This window comes from Megalops cyprinoides, chromosome 4, assembly GCF_013368585.1.
Source record: "Megalops cyprinoides isolate fMegCyp1 chromosome 4, fMegCyp1.pri, whole genome shotgun sequence".
In the NCBI taxonomy this organism is placed as follows: domain Eukaryota; kingdom Metazoa; phylum Chordata; class Actinopteri; order Elopiformes; family Megalopidae; genus Megalops; species Megalops cyprinoides.
Window position 1 is genome coordinate 45,890,016 of NC_050586.1, and position 23,231 is coordinate 45,913,246.

The window sequence follows — 23,231 nt, forward strand, 5'->3', positions numbered from 1 at the left end:
GTAATTTACCTTCAGCACACAGATTTTCTCCCATTGTTCAAAATAACTACACAACCACTAGACAATCCATTAAAAAAGAAATAGAACAAAAGGTTACAATACTGCAACTTCTTTTTAGCAAGTGTTTTAAGGGCATCCCCTATCATGACACAGACAGAGGCCCTTAATAAATGATGCACACAGGTTACATGAATAGGAGCCAGACAAAACCACATTTATCATTTTGGAAGTGTGGTATGAGCATCTCATATAGCCAACAAAGGATGTATAATATGAAAATACAAATCTGTTGGCCAGTTGCATAATACGTAGCTCTGCCATTATATTTGACAGTTATCAGAAATAAAAGCAGAAATTGAGAAGTCAGTCAGTCTCTCCTGCAGGATCATTTTGAACACTCAACAACTCCATATTTACCATTTATCTGTGTTGTACAGCAGGCTACATCTCTACTGTAAAAAGCAGGTCTTGTTATCATTCATGTAAATAAGACAACTGATGTCACTTAACTTCAATTTTTTTCCCCTTTTTCTGGCAAAAATTCTGGCATTGTAGAATATGATAACATTCCACATCCTTCCTTCCACCATGAATAAACAGCACATTCTGTTACAGGTAGCATAGCGTAGTGTAGCATAGTGTGTGTGTGCATACATTTATGCACCCCAACCATCACTGGAAACAGTGACAGCAACTGAAACATATCCCCACGTAGAACATGAGTTGAGCAAGTTATATTTTTGTTGTGGTTACTTTACAAAGGGAATCAAATTACGTGTGCGGCTCATCTTAAGCCTGGTCATTTTGCTCCATGAGTTTGGCATCGGTGTGTGCATAAAAACACTCAAATCTCTAGCTTTCGTTAACTTTCACCAGTTTCATGGTGTAAGTAGTGAGTACCACATTTTAAAGGGAGCTGTGTCAAGAGGCTGGATGGCTTACTGGAGCTTCTCTCGAAGTCTGATGTGAAGCAGCTTGGTGTACAAGTACAACCCCTAGACAAGCCTATCCTAGCCTATCAAACCCCTTTACACACATCTATCTCCTTCAATAGTAAGGGTGAGGCAGAGAGGAAGCCAGTGCAAGCTTACCAAGTGTTGGGCATACCTCAGCTGGGGACTGAACCCATAAATCTCTGGTGTCAGGGTGGACACAAACCACAGTTTAATCAGATCCACTTTGAAGGCTTTAAATATCTGGGTGAACCCTAAACATCTGAGAACATTAACTGCAACAGAGGAGGATTTCATAAACCCATTGACAACCCCTTTCATTACAAGATGTAATGTGGTCATTAAAAACTCATACATTAGTATACCAACTTGTAACAAGCAAGGCACGGAAACTGAAAGTCTTCCTTTTACTAAGAGTGCCCAATCCAGGGTATGAGGCAGAACGGTTAGCAACTTCCAACAGCTACAGTTTTCTTGTGAGAAGTTTCTATTTGTTCAAAAACAAAGTCATCTACGAGTTTCCTCTAAGTAAAGGCTGAGTCCTTAAATAGCAGAAGGGGAGAAAACACACTGATTGACATGTTAATATTGTGTGTCAGTTTAGTTGTGAATACTACTAAGTTTTTTGCACTGTCCCATGGGTTTCCTCCCATTTTCAATGCTCTGACTTCAAAATTACTGTCTGAAACAAAGACATAGAAACACTAGAGTCATGGTGCGTGGCAAAAATAAACATAAGCTTTATGTCAGCATCAGCTGGGCACACATTTTTTTCAGAGGTCTTAAAAAACATTGTTTAGTGATTATGAACACCTAATCATTCTCTCTCCCAAGCTGTACCTTCAGCATTCCTGCCTCACATGGTACATTTACGAACATCACTGACATTGTCCAAGTAGCTTAGAGACAGCACATGCACTACAAAATAGTCACGCCTTGTGTCTTACTAGTGTACCTGTATTGGCATAAATACTTCTGCTACTGTGGGGTCCACAGTGTGGTGTCATGGTAACGTAAGGGTTTGTAACCCAAAGCTTGCAGGTTCAGTTCCCCAGCAGCCTACTGCTGTTTCACCCTTGGTCAAGGTACTTGACCAAAATTGCCTCACTAAAAACATATCATGCTGTACAACTGGATAACATGTAAAAATGGGGAGCCATGCAAGTCACTGTGGATAACAGCATCTGCTATGTAAATGTAACTTACTGTATTGGGGATTACCACCAAAATACAAATATGGACATTTTTATTCACTCTGATATGTTTTAGGACCTGTGAAGGTTGGCTCGTGGTAATTTTTAGCTTTTTCCCCTTCACTGTGTTATCAGAAAGACTTCTGGACGTACCGTTGGAGACCCGGGGGTCTTTCAATACAAACCAATATGGACTGTGAGAACGTTTTGTAGCTTCATTTTCACAGTGCCTGGGGCTTCTGTTTTTAAGAAGGGTGGGGCAACTCTTTGCTCAATCAAACTGGTTGGCACAAAAAATGATAAAACTGCTTCCAAGATTTAGAGTAAATTTAAGTAATCAGTGCTACACAAAAACAACTCTTACATTTTTTTCCTCATAAGATTACACGTTGGTTTCGTCGAAGGAAACTACAGTGACTGCCAAAGACACAATGTAACGAATCATCAACTGCATAAGCAAAGCTATCCAGTAAACCCTACCATGGCCTCGCTGCCTGAAACTTTTCAATAAAGGCGCACAACAGGACGTCCTGACGTGCAACACGTTTGCATTAAAGTCGTAAGTCAGTGTCACAAAAAAACAATGCATTATTCAAACAGTAACCAAGAAGCGAATAGCCGGAATTATGCCGTATAGAGAATAAAGACATCACATCAAACACAGAACAGTGCTATATCACCAATGAAAATCGCACAAAAGATTTGCATTTAACATGCTAGAGAGAGATACTTGAAACTTCACATGAGGAAAATACTGCTCTTTTTTTAACTAGTCTCGCCATTCATGTATAACTCTTTTAAGGTATACAGTTACCCTAAAAGTAATTTCTGACACAATGTTTAGAGAATTCTTATTTTTAGAAGGATCCCATTTTTCTCCCGGTTTGCTGTAGCCGCAAAACATGTCTACACCAACTTAACTAACTTTTTAGGAAATGTTTGCTTCAGGTGGCTATCACGCTGCAGAGTTTTCCATATCCCAGAACGAGTCTGCCACCTTTGCCTATTGCCATTAGACACACAAATGTTTCCTTCTCCATTAAAGTGTTTTCTTCAGTAGTGATTCTGAATTTGGGCAAAAAAATTAATTCGATCTAATTTCACCTTTCGAGAAATGCTCCTCTTGTTACAATTATTTGATCAATGTTGTAGTAGCCTTCCACCGCTCCCCATGCGGCATACAACAGTTAAATAATTTCAGATTTCTTATTATATAGTTAGTGAGTTGGGCCTATGCATTTCCTCATCTTCATCTTACTGTCAGCAACAATTGCCGTTACGTAACCGTTACCGTCATGTAAGTATTCCTACAACCATACGATCCCATCAAAGCATATAGCTTCTTTTAAGACCAATTCATAAACCATTAACATCAGAGAAATAAATATGGCAGATGTCTGACGTAAATAAAAATGCATCTGTTGACGTTATAACTAAATTAACCTGCAAATCATACGGAGAATGTGTCGTTGGCTAAGAATCTTACTATGTATACAAAATAGGCCAGGCCGTTCCTGAAGAGCATTAAACACGCACACAAATACCCAACTGGAAAAAATACACATCACACTTCTTAACAAAAAGAAAATCGAATACTCACCTCGAATGACCGGGGGGAAAAGTACGGCGAGAAACAAGCTAAGGTTCTACGCGTCTGAGTTTATCAAAATTCCTTTTGTTTCACTAGATTCTGCCGATGTAGTGCAACAATCTTATTGCTGATACTTCTGAAGCTACAATGAAACAATAAACCCGGGACAAAAATACACTGCCGCCCCCATGATTCAACAACACAGCGCTTAACAAAAGTATGCCCCGGTGAAAATTACCGATGCGATCGACTAGCTGCAACCCTTTCTTTCAATAATTTGGATAAGATTAGAGATCAAATCCGAAAAATATTGTAAAATGCACCAAACCCGCCCTTCTTCTCCCCTCAAGCATATGTTCACCTAACGCTGCAAAATACCGTGCGAAAACGTTAAAGGGCAAAAGCTCGTTGCAATCAAAAGAGCCAGGTTTTGCTTTCTACAAGATTTATGAATTAATTTCAAAGAGATTATTTTTTTTTTCTTTCGCCCGAGTCGCCCTGCTACACTCTCAGACGAATGGCCTCACACACTCCAACCTACCTTTGCTCAGACGCGACACTTTCCTGTGATTAGACCCGCCTCCCTACTCATTATTGGATGAAATGGCAATTCAATCTAAAAGGCTAACGGATATTCCCGTGTTTAATTGGCAAGACGTGATGTCAATCTTACTGTTTCGTGCGCAAGCAAGCATTTTGTCATACACGCGGACCGGAGGTCTGATTTGTCAATATAGTCTCAGTAGACTTAGCAGCCTGACAAAGGATTTCGGTACGTCTTACTGTCCATCGGTTCATATGACGTTCAGTTCATATTGGGGTGGAGATAGAAGTCCTGCGTGTTAGGCTGAATCATTTCAAAATATTTACCGCACACTGCAGCAGTTTATGCAGCTCGCCCAAGCAATGAGGTAAATAGAGTACCAAATTGCCTTCGTCACTTTCCACGTGACTGGTACTAAAGCGAAATTCCTAGAATGGATTTTTCCATACAGGAGACAAACAAATTAAGCATGTTAAAAATAGAAATATCGTATTTTAAAAGTTTCTGTTTATTAATATCTCAACTTGTAATACTCTTCGTTTTTATTACCACACAATGCTAAAATTCGTTCAAATATTATACTACGTCCCTTCAAATATTAGACTACATCTCCCAACAGCTAATACGTAAAGCTCTTGCCAAAATATTTGGGGGCGGGGGGCTTGTTTTTAACGTTGTTGCGCAAAGGCTACGCAGATTTAGTGATGGGTAGTGTGCATGGATTGGCGGGTTGTGGGCACGGTCTGAACTGTGAGCCATCCGGGTCTTTATAGATCAGTGAATTTGCACTTATTGAAAAAAAACTCGCCCGCTGTATGGGCCAGTAGTCGACGTCTCCGCCATTGTGATAGGGAGACCTCGAGTCTGTTGAACATGAGTGATCACTGCTTTCTCGCTCTACAGCTTCTGTTAGTATAAACAGTCTGCCCTTTCCTTACGCGTCGTCACCGAAGAGCGATCTTGAGCAGTTGACACGATTAACTCGATGTGATGTACAGATTTTTTTTTCCTTTGGGGGGGGGGTGCGATTGTTACGATGTGTATCTTCATGCATCCGCTAATGCTTATCCAAAACTGTGATGTCAAATACGACACTTAATACATTAAAACGTCGGAAGACGCTTTGAATTGATTTTACTGAAGATTGTAGCCTTGATACAACCATTTAAATATTCATTAATGTTTTACAGTGAAACCACAGAAGATCCAGTGAAATTATTGTGCGTAAATAAAATTTCTAAAAGGAAAAAAATAACAACTTCATAAGCACAAAAGCTTAAGGAAGTAGTTTAAGGTCGCTTGCTGCCTTACTTAAAATGTGGTGCAATGTGCTGACAACTATCTGAGGGGACAAATAAAAAAAAACCCTAGGGCACTGGGCACTTCCCAATTCCCCAAAATATCTTCCCCTCGGATATGAAGCTCTACAGGTGCTCATATTCCTGAGTAAGAAGTGCTCTGAGACCTGACTCCTAATTAGTTTCTTTTCATGTTTGGTTGAATGTCCTCCAGTTTGCCTGTAGACCAGTAAAGCTGCAATGTGCCTGCTCCACAAGCTATTAGAACATTGGGGAATGTCAGAGCACTTCCCATGATTGTATTTGTACATTTTATCTTAGCTCTTTCTCTTGAATTATTAAATACCCTTACGTGACAGCTTTTGAAACTATACAGTGCACTAGTGCTTCTTTCTGTAATCCATTGGATACATGACAAATGTCAGTCCCTCAGAGTTTATAATATGAAGTGTCATTATCAGCACTGGTAGCCCACAGGAATTTCTTGTCCTATACATTTATGGTCTCATTGGCCATATGCATCAAACGTACCTGGCTTTTATCATGTGACCTTGAAGCCATTCAGAATGGTTATTTAGCTTTTCACAGATTTTCCTTGAAAACTGGGCATACCTGGTCCTGCATTCTTTCCTCAAAACTGATACATAATGACCAGTGGGACTTGCAAATTGCATTTTTTTCTTGTCACATCCTATTTACAGTTTTCAAATTTCAAGTTGGTGTGAAAATGACCAAAACAAAAAATTGAAGGATGAAAACAATTATGCTGTTACAGTGAAATCATGCGTAATTAGCACTAGAGAGCTAGTGAACAATATGTAGTTCGGAAATTAGTTTAAATGAACTGGTCTGAGGAAATCAAGGCATGCCGAACCAAAATCCACATTAGGGTCTTAGTGGATAACAGCTGCTTTCTTGCTGTGTCGGGCTGACTCCCTGTAGTGTCACCACCTGCCTTTGTGTCTCCACCTCCTCCTCCTCCTTCAAGGCTAATGTGCATTTCAATTTTTTTGACAAGTGCTATCTGGTTGGATGACATGGATTACATCCATGCTGAACTTGCATGCACTAATGCATGAAAGCTCCAGTACAGCAACAGTTATGTGTAACAGTTATGTGTAATGTGGTTGTTGACCTTCAAGAACAGTGAAATCTTTGTGTTGTTCTACTTTGTCACACAGAATAATTTGAATCGCTTGTGGTAGATGCAAAACAACTTCAAAATATTTTTTATTCCCTTTATGGGTAAGTTATAATGTTTTATGATGTCTGTGTGATTTACCCTGAACCTTCTCACCCTGGCCACGATAATAAATGCTGACTGTCTGTATTCTAGCCTTGTTAACATTGTACAGCTGAGTTGGGGTCAATCATAATCATTCAATTCAGGGAAAGAGAAGTATATTTAGTGGAAATAAAAGTACGCAAAATTTGTAGTGAAATTGCACCTTTCACAGACTCAGCATTTCACCATGGGTGACCAGCACGTAAACAATTGCCAAAGCTCAAATAAGGTTCCAGTTTTGGGCTTCTTGTTGGGATGCGTGGTCTATGGCCGGCTCCTCTGGCACAGCTGCACCTTCCTCAGCCCCCATCTTCATCTTCATCACAAGTGTATGATACATATGGCAATGCTGTGTAAAATGCAACTTCTCTTATTTTCAGTGCTTCTGTACAAGCACTGTTTGTTACTACCATCCTGGTGGGGCATGAAAGTACAAGAAAAAAACAAAATATATAGATGGCATCCTTGGACATTTTAGGTACAGGTTGGTCATATAGCCTCTACCTGTTATGTTATACAGTTTCATGTTTTACCCAAGAAAAGCAAAAATAGCTTGTTGAGTTCATAATTGAACATCTGAAATGATTAACATAGGCTACATATTATTCTTTTTGATATATAGATGTTTTATCAGAAATTGACAATTAAGTCTTGTATCCAGTTTTAAATTAATCAAATTATAAATAGGAAGTTTTCCTTTTCCTCGTAGAATAACATTTAGGTATGCTTGGCTTGCTGTACTCGGATGTCCGGACATAGCATGCATTTTGACTAAATTGTATTTAGTACAACGCAGGACCTGCGTGAAGTTGGCACCCCAAGTATTTAAAAAGTTCAAAATGGTATTACTGTTCGTTTCTGCTACGTTTGTGCTGGTTTGTGCCATGATCATTTTCGTTCGTGCGGTCATGCTTTGGATAAACACTGTACTTCATGGCAAAAATTCTGTGACAACTTCCAGAACGCTGCTTTCTCCATAACGAAGAAGGTGGGTTCTACTGTGCAACGTTTTGCTGGTTGGTGCCCTTGAAAAACTTACATTACATTATTTCCTGATAGGCCTACACAGAGCGCTTCAATGCCAAGAGCAATAACATTACATGGGATCCCAGTAAACTTACGTTGCAGCGCTATTTGGAAATATCCAACACTTAAAAATGACAAGCACTTGTAGCTATTTTTTAAGACAGCTAATTACTTACAAGGCCTGAGTTGCATTTGCTAATTAGCTGGTTAACGTTAGTTACATAGTAGCCGTAGCAGAAACTAACGTGACCATTTAGAAGCAATTCGGAGAAGGTTGGGGTGCTGGGTGACGTCATCGCCCAAAAATGCAATGTTTATATCTACAAATCCATAGCAGCACAAACGAAATTGTTTACGGCACAAACGTAGCAGAAACGAACAGTAATACCATTTCGAACTTTTTAAATACTTGGGGTGCCAACTTCACGCAGCTCAACGCAGGACGTTAAAACATTCGATGACGAAACCAATGCATGCATGCATCACTCTAACCCCTAAGGTAACTCCTCCCACTGTAAATCAATTAATCAGTTAAATTGTACCACGTGGTAACATTATAAAACACGTTGCTTAGGCGGTTGGTCTGTTTGACACAATTTTTCAGCGGTCATGGGTTCATTTCTAATCCTGTGTATGGTAACGTTTTACAACTCCGGGGGTTTGTCAGGTGAGACGATACTCAGCTTGCATCAGTTCTAATGTATCACTGAACTGCCACAAGACTTTACATCTGAACATTACCATTAATATTTACAATTGGTTGAACAACATGGCCAAAGCCTAGCAATGAAAGCTGACCATCCTGCAAGCCAAATGTGGAGGGTAGTTCACACAAAAAAATCAAAGTATTTCGTCTATCAAAGGCGACATTTAAAATTAATTTGTGTGCTGCCATTATTGCCAAATCCTGCCAAATGCCGTACTGCGAATGTCTGAAATTTTAACTGATGCATGTTTGTATATGAGTTAAAATGGGGGCGACGAAAATCATCATTAAATATATTTTTAAAATGTTTAATTGTACACAATGATTAGGCAGTGTGAAAACATTGATCAGGTAATTATATGGGTCTGCTGTAGGAAAAGTTTTTTTCTAACCTTGATGTAATGTTGAACTTGTGATCTTGAGCCACTTGATTGTTTCAACCTCAAACACGTTTGCGTTAGTTAAAGGCCTTATTAACCTGCTTTGAAACACCTGTAACTAATTTGTCTGCCCTCACCAGTCACTACTTGATATCGTCTCCTCACTGGATGTGTACAGTCTATGTTCTGGGTAACTCAAATTTCTGTGTTTTAAGGAGGGCTAAACCGTAAGGAAGCTGAAACAACACAACTGCGATGCGCCTTGGGATTGAAACTGTGCAGAGACGGGTCTGAGTGCGTCCTCTACAGAAATGTATGCGATGGAGAAGAGGACTGTAAGGATGGATCTGACGAGGAGGACTGTTCCGTGGGATGCGAGACAGGTGGGATTTGGGCAGTGCTGGGATATAATTTATTTGTTCGACCACCTAATCATACCAGGTGATTTTGATTGAAATTCCGCCGATACAACAGGACAGTAGAACACAAAAACGTATGCCTTTTGGACACCCCTGATATCTGATTGGCCACCCCGGGTGCCACCCTAAAATTTCATTCAGTATGACTGGCAGTTTGATGCTGATTGACATCTCATTTCACCTGTGAGCTGTGGAAATATTCCCTCTTTCTCCTCCTTGATTTGAAAAAGGCGCAGCCTGATGTCAAAATAAACGCTTCTTTCAACAAGAGGTGAAATGAGATGTCAATCAGCATCAAACTGCCAGTGATGGCAAATTAAATTTTAGGGTGTCAGACCTGCGACGAAAGTACTATTTTGAAGTAAGTTATAAATTTAGCATCGGATTTAGGTTTAGGTTAAAGAATTCTAGTGAAGTAACCCTAGTGGACCACACTATCTGACACATTGAAGAACTCCGGGTTAACCGAATTGTCACCTCTACCCTCTAATCAGCAATCATAGGATTCATTCATGCTCCTTAGATGAGGATTGGTGTGTAATCCGGTTAGGATTACACACCAATATTCTGCCATTGTCTATGGACCCCCTAAAGTAGCCTTGGCCACCCCAAGTATAAAACTCTAGTTCCGCCACTGCTGCGTAGGCACCCATTGTGTTTGTAGCTTTTCTTATTCGTCTGGCTAGGGTGTCTATGGCAGTCCCTAGAACCATATCGTAAAAAGTTTTGAAATTTGGCACACTGATTAGGGATGGTCCCATGATTCTTTTCACCAAGATTGATGTCAGCGCCTCGAATGCTGTAGTACCACCAACGGATCAAAATTGAAGGTACATTTTCAAATTTTCAAAAATGAGGTACCATTGCATTGCTTGGATCAAGTAGAGTTCAACACACCCCATGACATCAATTTCCACCATTTTATGAGAAAGTTTAAAAAATTTTCACAGGCCACAAATTTTATCCAATTTTCATCAGATTTGCTACAGGTGATCATCAGACCAAGCCTCAAAAAATTATCATATGGATTTTTGATCTTTGAAACCATTTGTCTGGTACAACCAATTGAAATCAGCGGTGATGCTGCCAAACAGGAAGCGAGATCCTATCTCAGCAACTGTTTGATGTGTTGACACCAGACTTGGTAGATGGACTGGGGACCCCTTCCTGAGATGTGCAAAAAAAAAAAAAAATTGCATCAAAAATTTGACCACTGAGGGGCGCTACAATAAGTAAACACGTTTTGCCCAATAACTATTGATGTTTGAAGTAATTCTTGTGTATGGTGATACCTTGTGAGGTCCCAGGGACAGAGACAAAAGCGTTCCTCCAATACAGTCAATTGAAAATGGCAGCGAAGCCGCCAAACAGCAAGTGAGGTCATAACTCCGCAATGCTTTGATGTATCAATACCAAACTACTTGGTACATGGTAGCAAAAATGTGTTTCGGCTAATAACTGTTGATGTGTTTGACTTAAAAAATGGTTGTCTGGTGATACTGTAGGAGGTCCCAAGACCAAGACGTGGCAACTTGTCAAGTCAACCTTATTGATGTGACTGCCCTATTGGATTTTTTCAAAAGGTTTAAAAATTTTCCACAGGCACAAATTTTGTCCAATCTTCATCAAATTTGGCATAGATCTTTGGACCAAGCCTCAGAAAAGCTATCAGATGGATTTTTTATTTTTGGAAGCGTTCATCCATCACAGTCCATCGAAATTGGAGAATCTGCCAAACAGGATGTGAGGTCATGCCTGTTACACCCAATCTTTGTTCAATTGACATAAACCTTGCTATCAGTGCTTACAGCCATGCTTTTAACGTGATCAGATCAAGTTGCCATGGCGACTGGACTGCCCTGCTGGACTGCTTGGCCCCCTCATCGCTGCTTGCAGCTATATTCCAGTTTATCTTAAGTTTTTAAATATTGTGAAAATCTGCATCTTGTATTTAAAGGCTATTGCCACTGATCCAAGGTAAAGTATAGAGGTTTTCCAGCATGACCAGTCTTACTGTTAATCTTAAAAGGTAGACTTCTGCAGGGAATTGCAATACAATTTTCCAGTGAGGCCAAGTGGGTGCAATAGTGGCTTTCCAGATTTGCAAGCAACTTTCACCCTGTTGAGAATGGTATCAATGACATAAACTGACACATTTTATTAGGGCTGTGGTGTCTCCTGGCTGTTTTTTCTCCAGTAGGTCAAAATTAAATTGTACACTTTCAAGGTTTTTTGTGTTGCATTCATTGTGCAGAAGTACAGGTCAGATTTTCAAAGGATGAATTTATTTACAGGCAATTCTCTGTATTTGGAGTCAGCAAAGCTCATGCTTGTACTTATCTCCAAATACTGATTATATAATTAGTTATTATAGTCATGTAATTAAGCTTCAGATCTTGTCTTTTTTGTGTTTTTACAAAGGTACTGCCACATGTCCTTCAGTGTGTAATTCATCACTTAAAATGTGAGGGTGAAAAACCTAACTAAATGTGTAGTTTGTGACAGTACCAAAGCTGTCATTTGAAATCGGGCTGGGGGGAGCAGGGTGAGGGGTGAGGTAGTCATATTGGCATATTGTCCAGTGGCCTTCCCCAGGAACTTTACATTAGAGAATAAACAGAGAAAATGGTTTAGCTGTTTTTTTTAAATGGACAGACACCCATTTGACATTTTTGTGCATAGTTTACTTGGTAGGGAGGAGACAATGTGAAGCACTGATCTGAAAATTATGTCTTAATCATTTTGGCTGGGGACTGTCAACCTCTCAACCAAGGTACCTCAATGGAATTGTTTGAAAGGGGCACAGAACATGCACTGCAAATCTGTTAGCACTGTGCATCACCTAGGAAAAGTTTTTGTGAGCTCAACAAGTGTTGCGTGATCTGGCAACCCTGCAGGACAGTTTCAGTGTGCTCATGGGAAAAAATGCATCGACATGAGGCAGGTGTGTGATGGGGTGACACACTGCCAGGACCGCTCGGATGAGACCAACTGCTGGAATCCCACCGCGGGCTGCGCACATCGATGTGACAATAAGACTCGCTGCATTCCGGAATCCTTCCTCTGTGATGGTGAAAAGGACTGCCTGGATGCCACCGACGAGGCAAGTTGTGGTGAGTTCCCACCCCTTTGAGTTGGAGGCTAAAATGGAACTCTGGTTAATGTTGGGCTTCAAGGGCCCCAGTGCTACAACCTGGTCTCTTCATCCATGTAAATGTAGTTGGGTTTTATTATCTGGCAATAAGGTATGGCACTGTGTCATCCTAGGTCATTTTCACGCTTCATCCTGCTTCCGTTCTCAGAACCTTGCACATACCTGCTTCCGTTCTCAGAACGTAGCAATAGTTGGTAGTCATGGGGCATCTTTTGCTGTTCAACAAATGGAAAGCAGCCGAAAGCAGGTGTACCATAAGACAAATCAGTTGTGCACTGAGGTCAATGTTCTAATTTTGCTGTGGCTGCACCTACATACAATTCAGCCCATGTTTCAAGGTTGTGTGTAAGACTCGTTGGGTAGCCACAGCTTCGTCATGTTGCTCCGTAAATGTTGTGCCCGTGTTTGTTAGCCAGGTTGGTGAGTGAGCCATCTGCTTCCGTTCCCCTCCAGCGGATGAGGTCTGCAGGGATGGCGAGTTCCGCTGTGCCAGTGGCCAGTGCATGTCCGAAAGCCTGCGCTGTGATGGGTATGCCGATTGCCCAGATCGCTCTGACGAGAAAGGCTGTGCCAAGCCCGTGACGTGCCCTACGCAGCACCACTGCCCACACAGCCACGAGTGCCTGCTGCAGGAGTGGCTCTGCGATGGGGAGCCCGACTGCAAAGACGGCACAGATGAGAAGGTGAGTGTCAGGATGGTGGATATCCTGCAGTGTCATGAGTCTTTTCTTCAGGAAGAATGGCTGTAGATTCAGAGCTGCTGTGACATCTGTAAATGTTAATACTATCCATCTCTAACTTCAATTTGTCCAACTTAACTGATATCAATTGTAATTTATTGTCATTTAGTCAATGCTGAGTTGTTTGTTATTTGGTTGTTTAGAGTGGTATTTGTTGTGTGGGAAATGTCACATAGTGTTGTGCACTGAGATGCAGGGTAGTGTGGTTTTGAAGGCTCTAACTATAGGCACCTGTGTTTTAGGACTGTAAGGTGTTGCAGGTAAAGTGTGGGGAGTTCCAGTGGCCTTGTGCTTCTAAGACCCAGTGTGTCCCAACGTCCTGGTGGTGTGATGGCACTGTGGACTGTACTGATGACAGTGATGAAGCTGGATGTGAGTCTGGCTTGGTGTCTCTTTCACTGCCTCATACTAAAAAATCAGGCTGGTTCCTTAGAAAATACCCCAATCCAATGGAATGCCATGTGTAATTAAACATGCAACTGAGATGATTTTGCTAAAAAATGGAATTCAGACCTCAATTTTTATTGAGTAGTGATTCCTTTATTAAATAAACTAAGCACATATTAAAATGTAAGTGTTCCATTTTGTTCAGTGCTCAACATTTCAAGAATATTGTGATTATAAGGATTTACTTTGTTCAATCTGTGTGTAGCCACCCTTTCCAAGTTGCTCAGTCACACTGAGCTAGCTATCCAAGCAACATGTTCCTCTCTTTAAAGGTGGGGATGTGAAGTGCCTTTCTGGCCAGTTTCAATGTGAGAGTGGGGAGTGCTTGGATCCTGGCCTCGTGTGTAATACTGTGAGTAACTGTCCTGATGGCTCTGACGAGGGAGGGTCCTGCCTCAGCAGCAACTGCTCCAGCCCTGATGGATCCCGTTGTGCCCAAGACTGCTACATCACGCCAGAGGGCACGGTGGGTAACTGGAGCAATCAGCTAGTTTTGCAGTGGAAAGTATGGCTGAATTTTCCTGGACCAATCTTAGTCATCACGGTTGTGGTCATCTCTGCTTTTCCTGATTGTGCACATTTTTGCAAAAAAAAGAGGTGTACCTGCATGGCAGGCTTCAGCATCCAGATGGATAGGGTGTCCTGTGTTGACATTGACGAATGCAAAGAAGTTCGTCCAGGAGTCTGCAGCCACACCTGTCTCAACACCCAGGGGTCCTACGAGTGCCGCTGTCACCCTGGGTACCTGCTTGAGCCTGACGGCCACAGCTGCAAGATCACAGGTCTTTTGTCATTTGGGAATTTTACTTTTTACTCCAAAGAATAACAGAAGTCTACAGGACATTCAGAATGGACAAATAATAGATTCCAGTCAATGGCTAATTGGCCCTAAAGGTCTAAGTCCCAGACCAGCTAGTTCTTGTACTTGTGCCCATACTGAACACATCTGAGAAGAATATAAATTCCTGCTTAAAACAAGCAGAATACATCTCTTCCTCAGAGGTTTCACACAGCTGTTGGATCATGCCTCTTGCTCCCCACAGGTGAGCCCATACTACTGGTGTCAGTGGGTTATGAGCTGCTGCTCTTCGGCCTGCGACGCTCCAACTTGGATGTCCTCTCTAAATCGGGCAGCAAGGTGGTCTTCTCCTTGGACTATGATTGGAGAGAACAGAAGGTTTTCTGGGTCAGTCAAGATGCTGAGAGCATCAAGTGGGTCTCTTTTGACCAGAGGAGCAAGGGAAATATAATTAAAGGTCAGCGGGGATCAATGTTACCATAGTTGTATCAAAAATTACTGTCAACGAGGTCAGCTTTTCAGCCCCTCAAACTTGTGAAAAGAATGTGTAATTTAAAAATGTAGCAGCAGTGCAGTTTGTGCATTCAGTAAGGATGGCAGGTACCTGCTTTGGTGGTTGACCTACACAATGAAAGTCTTAATCTCTGCAGGAATCAAATCAGACTGTGTTGCAGTGGATTGGATTGGAAGGAATCTATACTGGACTGATGGGGTTGGAGGTCAGATCCTAGCTATTGGAATTGACACCACAGCCTCAAAGGCTGGGAGTTACACAGTGGTTCTGGATGAGGACCTGGAGCAGCCCAACTCCCTGGCATTGCTGCCACAGAAAGGGTAAGGTCCTGTTCTGCACTGAGTGAACAGATATCATTACATTGCAGTTCCAACAGCTTGGTAGCACCTTAACATGGCATATTTGAACTGATTCTCTTCCTTGTGAGTTTTTGTCCTACCGTTCTGTCCCTTGTCATGTGGCAGGCTCATGTTCTGGTCGGAGATTGGCAGCGAGCCTCAGATTGAATGTGCAGGAATGGATGGCTCAGACAGGAAGGTGGTGGTCAGCCAAAGTCTCAGCTGGCCAGCCAGTCTATCTGTGGACTCATTGGGCAATAGGATCTACTGGACTGATGAGAAGCTAAAGTGTATTGGATCGGCTGCACTGGATGGAAGTGACATAAAGGTGGGGCAGGGGGGGGCGATATGGGCAGCTGTTAGAGTTCAAGTACTTGAGTTAACTTAAAATATTGGAAAGGCTAAAAATCTCCATACAATTTCCTGTTCAGAATTTATCTTCAGTATGAGTGCTAAATCTAGTTGTCAGTGATGAGGAGCAAGTAATGTGCAGTAATGAACCCTGGTGGTGTTGAGTAACTGTATGCTGATACCAACCTGAAAAACCACGCTTGATCTATTCCCTCCCCTAGATCCTGCAACTGATGGAAACTTCCAGCCCGTTCGCTGTCACGGTTTTTAATACCATGATGTATTGGTCTGATACCAAGAGGAGAACAATCCAGAGGGCTCACAAGAACACAGGAAAGGACCGAAAAGTGCTGCTCAAACAACTTGGACAACCTTTTGGTCTGAAGGTAAGGTGTGAATTCGATATTGCCTCAAAACATTTCTGTGTTTTGTTTACATGTGATCAAAGGTGCAGTCTGGTATTTCCCCCTTTTCTACCCAGTTGGCTCAATGGTCTGGCCAGCTGCACTCCACTGGTGGGGTTGTGGACGAGTCACTGGCGCTTTTTTTTTTTTTGGTATATTGTGAAATTCAGTTTGCATAAATTGATTGCTGAAATCGGACATTACTGATGAGGAAGCCCCATTTCAATATTCAATTGCTGTTTGAGCTTTGTAGCTGCAAGCCACATGTAAATGCAATGTCTAACTGTACACAAGAAACGTCAGAAAATGGGACTGTTTTTCCCTAAAATATTTGACAAAGGGAATTTTCACAGCTTGAGCAGTAAATAAGTTTGCAAATGCATACAGCTGACTTGATGAATGTGCCACACTTCAATCAAAAGGCTGGCTCATGTCTGCTAAGAGGAGGAGGAGCAAAGGGTAGGGAGGGAGTAATCCTTGACTGAAGGGGAGGGAGGTCTATGGTGTGAATGTGGTTTACTTAATGAATTATTTAACTGAAATGTTACTGTATGCATGAAAGCATAAATGGCCAGAATCCCTCTGACTTCATTTTCTTGACGTGTGTGTGTGTGTGTGTGTGTGTATATAATGTGTGAAAAAATGTGCTTTGTCTACTTGTTCTTAAAAACCAGCCCCAAATGCTTGGACCTCTTAAGTATGCTCTAACCTCTTCCCAGGTCATCCATGAGGTCCTGCAGCCGAACACATCAAATCCATGTGTTAATCTGAACTGCTCACACTTGTGTGTGTTGGCCCCGGGTCTGAAGGGTGTTTGCCACTGTCCATCTGGCCTCCAGCTAGCCGAGGATGGGATCACGTGCACTGCTCCAGCAGAGTCTGCCTTCCTGCTGCTGTTGTCCCCCATTGCTGTCACCCAGGTATCCTCCCTGGTTGAACCACTCCTTTGTTGCCATGTTCATTGATGACTGGTGAATTTACTGATTTCTTTGAGATTTTGAAGGATTTAATGTTGCAGCTCAAGGCTGCAGTTGCTCACCCATAACTGTCATTTGTCACAGAACATTGTCAATGTTTCTGTGATAGTCCTATCTCTGAAAAAGGAGGTGGAGACATGCAAATTTCTCACCTGCTGTTGTGTCAAAGGTGTAAAGGCCTCACAAATGTGTTTAGATCTACCTGAGGAGCATGCACAGTGAAGTGGGACTCAAGAAGTGGCCAGAGCATCATGCTCTGGAGCTGCCCAATATGTACGAGGCCACCGCACTTGACTTCGCCCTGCGGGACCAGACCCTGTACCTTGCTGACTCTGGACAGGCCACTGTGGGCCTCTTCAAGCTGAAGGAGGCCCTGGTGCCCCGGGGCCAGGTGATCCGACTGCAGGGGGAGACGGTGACTGCCATGGCGTTGGACTGGGTCACTCGTAACCTGTACTGGAGTGGCAGCAAGCGTCCCCGCATCCAGGTGACCTCCGCAGGTGGGACGCACACAGCCGTGTTGCTCCACAAGGACATGGAGGGGCCCGTGTCCATTGCCGTGCACCCCCCTGCAGGGCGCCTCTGCTTCGCCGACCAGGGCGAGCCAGGCAGCAAGTCCCCACCCCGGGTGGAGTGTGCCTTCATGGACGGCCACAACCGCACGGTGATCTGGAGGAGGGCCGTCAAGCTGACCGCGCTGACCTTCTCTGACAAGGGCACTGAGTTGTACTGGGCCGATACTGGTGAGGCAGCAGCAAACCAAGGCTACAGCTCATTCGTGCTCTGTTGACCTACACAATACACAACTGTTCTATTGCCTTTTGTTTTATCTGAACTTGGGTCACACTTTGAAGTCTTCACATGGAACAAGAAACTAAAATAGAGGGCAATATTAGGTCACTTGTCTGAATGGTCATGTCATTTGAAAATGTTATTAGTAAGGCGTACAGAATGGCTATATGTGAATGAATCCATCCTCAACCACTGTTAAAGGGCTTGTCTGAAATTGTTTTCCAGGTGCAGATGTCATCAGTTTGATCAGAGTGGCACGTGCTCTGGGTACAAGGAGTTTAAAAACCGGGGGATGGCACTGTCCAGTCATTTGCTTGTGGAGATGTGTGTGCTCTTCTGGACAACACTCAGTGGTGCTGTGAAACTCCTAAAATGTTCATACTAATTGCACAATCCAAGTAATGAGAAGCTTTTACCAGGAGATGGCACCATGAAGTCAAAAATTGAAGAGGTGCAATTGCTTTCATTTGGCAATTCCACCACAAAGGGGATTATAACCTGGATTTGACAAATGTTAATAAAAGGGAAAGATAACAGGGTTCATTTTAATGTTATTTTGAACATAAAGCCGTTTGGAATGACCATCGGTTAGTGAATACCTTCATCTTAATACAATGGGATTAATTGGCAAAGCATTTTATAGTGAAAATGCAGTTCTATTGCAATAGGAATTGTCTTTTTTGGAAACACCATCTCATACTGAGTTTGGCTCCCATTTTCAAGCTGCTACACTATACTATTGTGGTTGTGTGAGACATGCATGTGTATTTTTCATACATGAACAATGCTGTCTTTCATGCCATGAGGAGGTGATTACTCACACATAGAATCAAGATGACACAGGTTGTGTAGGCCTGCAGGGTTTGCACGCTTTCCTTCTAGTTATGCACTTAACCAGTCAAATTTATTGTTTTTAGTGAACCAGTTTAGCTCCATTTCAATCTGACAGAGATTTAAGGTGAGCTGGAGAACTCAATGGATTGCAGTGAACCAGCACGTAGAGTAGCCCCAGCACATTAGTGAGGAAGTGTCTGTTACGTCCCAGTCTGGGTTTTTGTGAATTCTTTGGACTGCAAAGATGATGTGAACAGTCTCCTGTGTGGATGCTTGAGTGCTAAGGAGCTGCTTGGTCTCCTTTCCCCAGACACAACCAAAGTATGGTACGGTGACGGCCTGAAATCCAAAACACTGTGGTTTGAGGTGAAGACTGATATAGTCTCTTTGAAGGCTTACAGCAAGAACAGCCAGAAGGGTAAGGTAGGATTGTAGTAACCTTCCACTGTTAGCCAAACTGCACATAGAGAACATTACCATTTCACTTCCGTTTGCTGTTATTGGGCATGTCTGAACTGAAGTGCTTGCTGTGCGCCTGCCCAGGCGGAGTGTGCACATCTTCCAGACAGATTCCTTATGTGAAGAAGTGAGCATAATCTCACACTGTTGTAATATCTCCAAGTCCCAACTTTACTAAATGAAAACAAATGTTAAAGACCATGGAGGTTGTAACCTGATTATCTCCATGATGCACACATTGTTTGATTTCAGTTTTTACTTGCTAGCATTAAAACAGTTTGAGCATATTTTCTACCATAAGTCCTTTCTTATTACTCAGCACTTGGCAATATAGGGATATGTGTGTGTTCATGTATTTCATGATTCATCCAGAGGATGAATTGCACAACCATTTCAATCACGAATTTCCTAAAATTTCCCATGATGCACCGATTAAATGCTTTTATTTTTCTTTAGGTTTTGATTTGTTTAGCAATTGGGTGATGCTTTGCTGGAAAGACACTTGCTTATCTGGGTTGCTCTTTGTCATAATGCATGAGTGGCTGACAAAGATTAATATTGTCTGACTTGCTTATCTCCACCTCCTCAACATTAGGAACCACTGCTTGTGCAAATGAGAACGGGGGATGTGGGCACCTGTGCCTGCCCTTCCCAGGGGGTCGAACGTGCATGTGCTCTTGGGACCATCGCTCTGTCAACATCACCGACTGCATACCAGACCTGGCCTGCCCCCCTCACACCAAATCATGCTGGGATGGAAGCATGTGTCTCCCCCTCACCAAATTCTGTGACCACCACCCTGACTGCTTGGACCGGTCAGATGAGGAATGTAAGTCTTCGGCTCAGTCTGTGACATTGGACATTACCTTAGCTAGCATCACATTTTAATGCATTTGATAGTTTAATGCACTTGATAACTCATCTTGCCATCAATATACTTGAGGTCAGACTGTAGTACATTTACAGCCTTTGCTTGGTAATAATGTATGGCATTATTGCACTTTATGGATGAGTGATGCTACCAGTATGGATACAAATCAAAGTATGTTGTAGTCAGTGGTGGCAGGTGAGCTGGAAACAGGGGAAGCCCAATCACTACCTTTAAATCTATCATTACTTTCAACATGTTCCCCTTTATCCTCTGATTAACAATAAAACAAAATTCACAGAATAATCGACACCAATCGCGCAATTACAATAAATGATTATGCTTGCAAAACACCGCAGATTGTCTGAAATTTGTGTGCTATTGCGAAAGCTACAGCATGAGATTGTTTCATTAACAAGGATGGCAATTTGAATAAATTAAGTGGCAAGTAATCCCAAAGCTTTCGCTTAAATGTTTCACATTATAGCTTTCTTGTGTTACAAAATTCAAATTACAAAACAGAGCTAAATTTAGTTTGATTTAAATTGAGAATAAACTTTTAGGTTAGGTTGAGTGCAATGAACAATAACATTTAGAATACAGACCTCACAAAAGCTGTGTGTCATGAGCATTTAACGTAATTTAAATCGATAAATGCAATCCTTGTTCATTAAACAATCTCATGCTGTAGCTTTCGCAAGCACACAAACTACAGACAATCTGCAGTGTTTCGCGAGCATAATAATTTATTCTAATTACAGGATTGGTGTCAATTCTGTGAATGAGTTGTTTTATTGTTAATCAAGGAGGATAAGGGGGAACAGTTTGAAAGTAATGATCGGGGAAGCCTGAACACTACCTAAACACTAAATCTGTTTCCAGCTCAACCACCACCACTGGCTGTAGTTGTGTTGATTACTAACATTACTTTGCAGGTAAAAAACTTCCAAAATGAACATACTTTTTTTTTTTTTTTTAACACAAATGACAGTTCACTCATTAAGCATTTTATTTGCATACTGTTGATGCAGAAGCAATATTGGTTTGCATGAACCACAGAGGATCATGATTTGAAGTTTTTCAAAAGTAGAGCAATGGCTGAAATTACTTTTTTTAACATTCTGGTTTAGTGTCTCCAGTTAAAGTAATTGACATTTTATCATTTGTGTCAGTACTTTAAATTTTGTGCTACTATAAAGTGTTACTTCACCGTGTTTAATGTGTTTTGGAGGTACCAAATTATAGGGTCTGAACTGGTGCCGCAAGACTCTCCAGAAAAGGGTGTACACTTTAATGGTTACAAAGTAGGAGGAACAAAAGGTTTATTTCCTGTGGCATTTTATACAGGTGTTAAAGACGAAGTGAAGCCTCCCACCAAACCCCCATCCATAAAGCGCCCTCCCGGTCCCCCCTCTGGGACTTCAGTTGCGACCACTCCTTCCAAGGACAGCGACATCATGGTGCAGGAGCTGGAGCCTCAGCCATGTGACGACCGGCTGTGTCATGGGCATGGCAGGTGCGTGAGATTTAACGGGGACGCCGCCTGCGAGTGCCTGGCTGGGTACAGTGGCGAGTTCTGCCAGGAGAGCATCACAGAGTCCATGCGGGTCCCGCTCACCTATGGTGCCATCGCCCTGGTCACCAGCATCATCGTCGTTGCCATCATCTATGGAGTCATCAAGAAGAGGAAGACTGCACAGAGGTACCTGTAAATGCACCTTTTTCTGCTTGCCATACTGCTCACAGTAGATATAAGTACAAGGAGCTGGTAATCTGCAGCTGTAACTAGCATTGTGAGCCCTGCAGCTTTGGGGATGTCTACTGTAGTTAACCAACAACTAAGAGAACATCAAACCCAGTGATCACTATTTTCCCATGGGTAATACTCCCTCTGTCCTATGTCTGTTGATTCAGACTACATTGTGGATTTTTGTTTTGAGATCATGCACATGAAATAAAATTGTCTGAAGCCCAGACGGCAACAGTAATTGTCAGCACTTTTAGTAGTTTTTCATTCTAAACATAAAACTAGTGGTGACATCTCCTTTACCCACTTACCCCTTTTCAATTTATGTGGAAACGTGATTTGAAAACTTGAAAAGCACAAATTGTTTCCCACAACTGGGTTGATCCTCACACTGACCATCACATTTCCTTTTTTTCTTACACTCTGTCATTTGACTATTGTCCACAGGAGGGCAAGTGTTGCCCAGGAAACCACCCTGATGGACATGGAGAAACGTACAGAAGCATCTTCTGCACAGACACTTCGCAACAACAATTGCGACCTTGGAGAGGTAGTGGTCCTTAGAGATGGAATGCTTTAAAATCCTCCTAAGTGCAGTCCAGAAATTTACAGTACGTCACAAGTATAGCTTGTGAACTGTAGCTGAGAAGAATAACCGAAATGCCTCGGTTCTCCCATTTATTCACAGGAGCTGGTGTCCCCTGTAGACTGAACACTGTTGCATCACATGGAGTGTACATCCTTTGTATTAAAGAAAATTTTGCAAAACCTGTCATGATTTGTGCAAAATGTTTTTTGGTGCTAGTTGCAGAGAGTGAGGGGGATATTGGGGAGCTCACTTCTGTGACAGGTACTGTACAGAGAAACAGATTTGTGGCGGAGTGTAATGTCATGCAATGCGCATCAGGGCTATTCACATGTGGTGAAATCATAGACTCACACTTAGTGGTCTATGAGGCAACAAACGAAATTTATAATGGCATTTTAAAATTTGTAACCCTGAATGACAATCTTACCTAAAAAATCTTTAAATGGGACACACTGGGAAATGGTCAATTAAGATGAATTCTTCAGAATGATATAGGAGTGTTTCTGATTTCTTATGTGGGTTTGTTTTAAAACATGATGACCCCAGCTCAGCTCTCATTTGAATTGCATGTTCTGGAGACTAATCTTTGACAACTATATTTGAAAGCAATAATTGCAAGTTACATTTTTAATGCATAATTGTTTTTAGACTTTCACTAAAGATTCCAAATCATGTAGTTTGTGTCTTGCATTTCTTCTGTACTTGTATCTTTATCTTGGGTTCAACAACTCAATATTACAATTTTACAGTGTTACAGTACTTGTAACAGAACAGCCAGTACTATTTTTTTAGTGGCAAATCAAGATCGGTTAAGCTTTATCAG

The 23,231-nt window shown here is 41.9% G+C and overlaps 1 protein-coding gene across 1 annotated transcript; it reads left to right on the top strand.

Moving 5' to 3' along the window:
* The first annotated feature begins 8,499 nt into the window (after nucleotides 1-8,499).
* On the top strand, nucleotides 8,500-22,431 carry LOC118776517 (low-density lipoprotein receptor-like). The gene is made up of 18 exons (XM_036526877.1): nucleotides 8,500-8,557; nucleotides 9,192-9,359; nucleotides 12,293-12,508; nucleotides 13,003-13,232; nucleotides 13,532-13,661; nucleotides 14,009-14,202; nucleotides 14,332-14,518; nucleotides 14,780-14,992; nucleotides 15,186-15,369; nucleotides 15,514-15,715; nucleotides 15,960-16,124; nucleotides 16,862-17,062; nucleotides 17,316-17,904; nucleotides 18,137-18,178; nucleotides 18,936-19,163; nucleotides 19,800-20,033; nucleotides 21,420-21,774; nucleotides 22,267-22,431. The coding sequence occupies exons 1-18, from the start codon at nucleotides 8,500-8,502 to the stop codon at nucleotides 22,397-22,399; spliced, it is 3,729 nt and encodes a 1,242-aa protein (XP_036382770.1). The 3' UTR covers nucleotides 22,400-22,431.
* The last annotated feature ends 800 nt before the right edge of the window (nucleotides 22,432-23,231 follow it).

What these genes read in the sequence shown, in the direction of transcription:
- LOC118776517 (XM_036526877.1), top strand. Translation starts at nt 8,500, where the DNA reads ATGGGTTCATTTCTAATCCTGTGTATGGTAACGTTTTACAACTCCGGG. An exon ending in TGGATGGAAGTGACATAAAG is followed by an intron (nt 15,716 to 15,959) that starts GTGGGGCAGGGG and finishes TCCCTCCCCTAG; the next exon opens with ATCCTGCAACTGATGGAAAC. An exon ending in CTACAGCTCATTCGTGCTCT is followed by an intron (nt 17,905 to 18,136) that starts GTTGACCTACAC and finishes ATTGTTTTCCAG; the next exon opens with GTGCAGATGTCATCAGTTTG.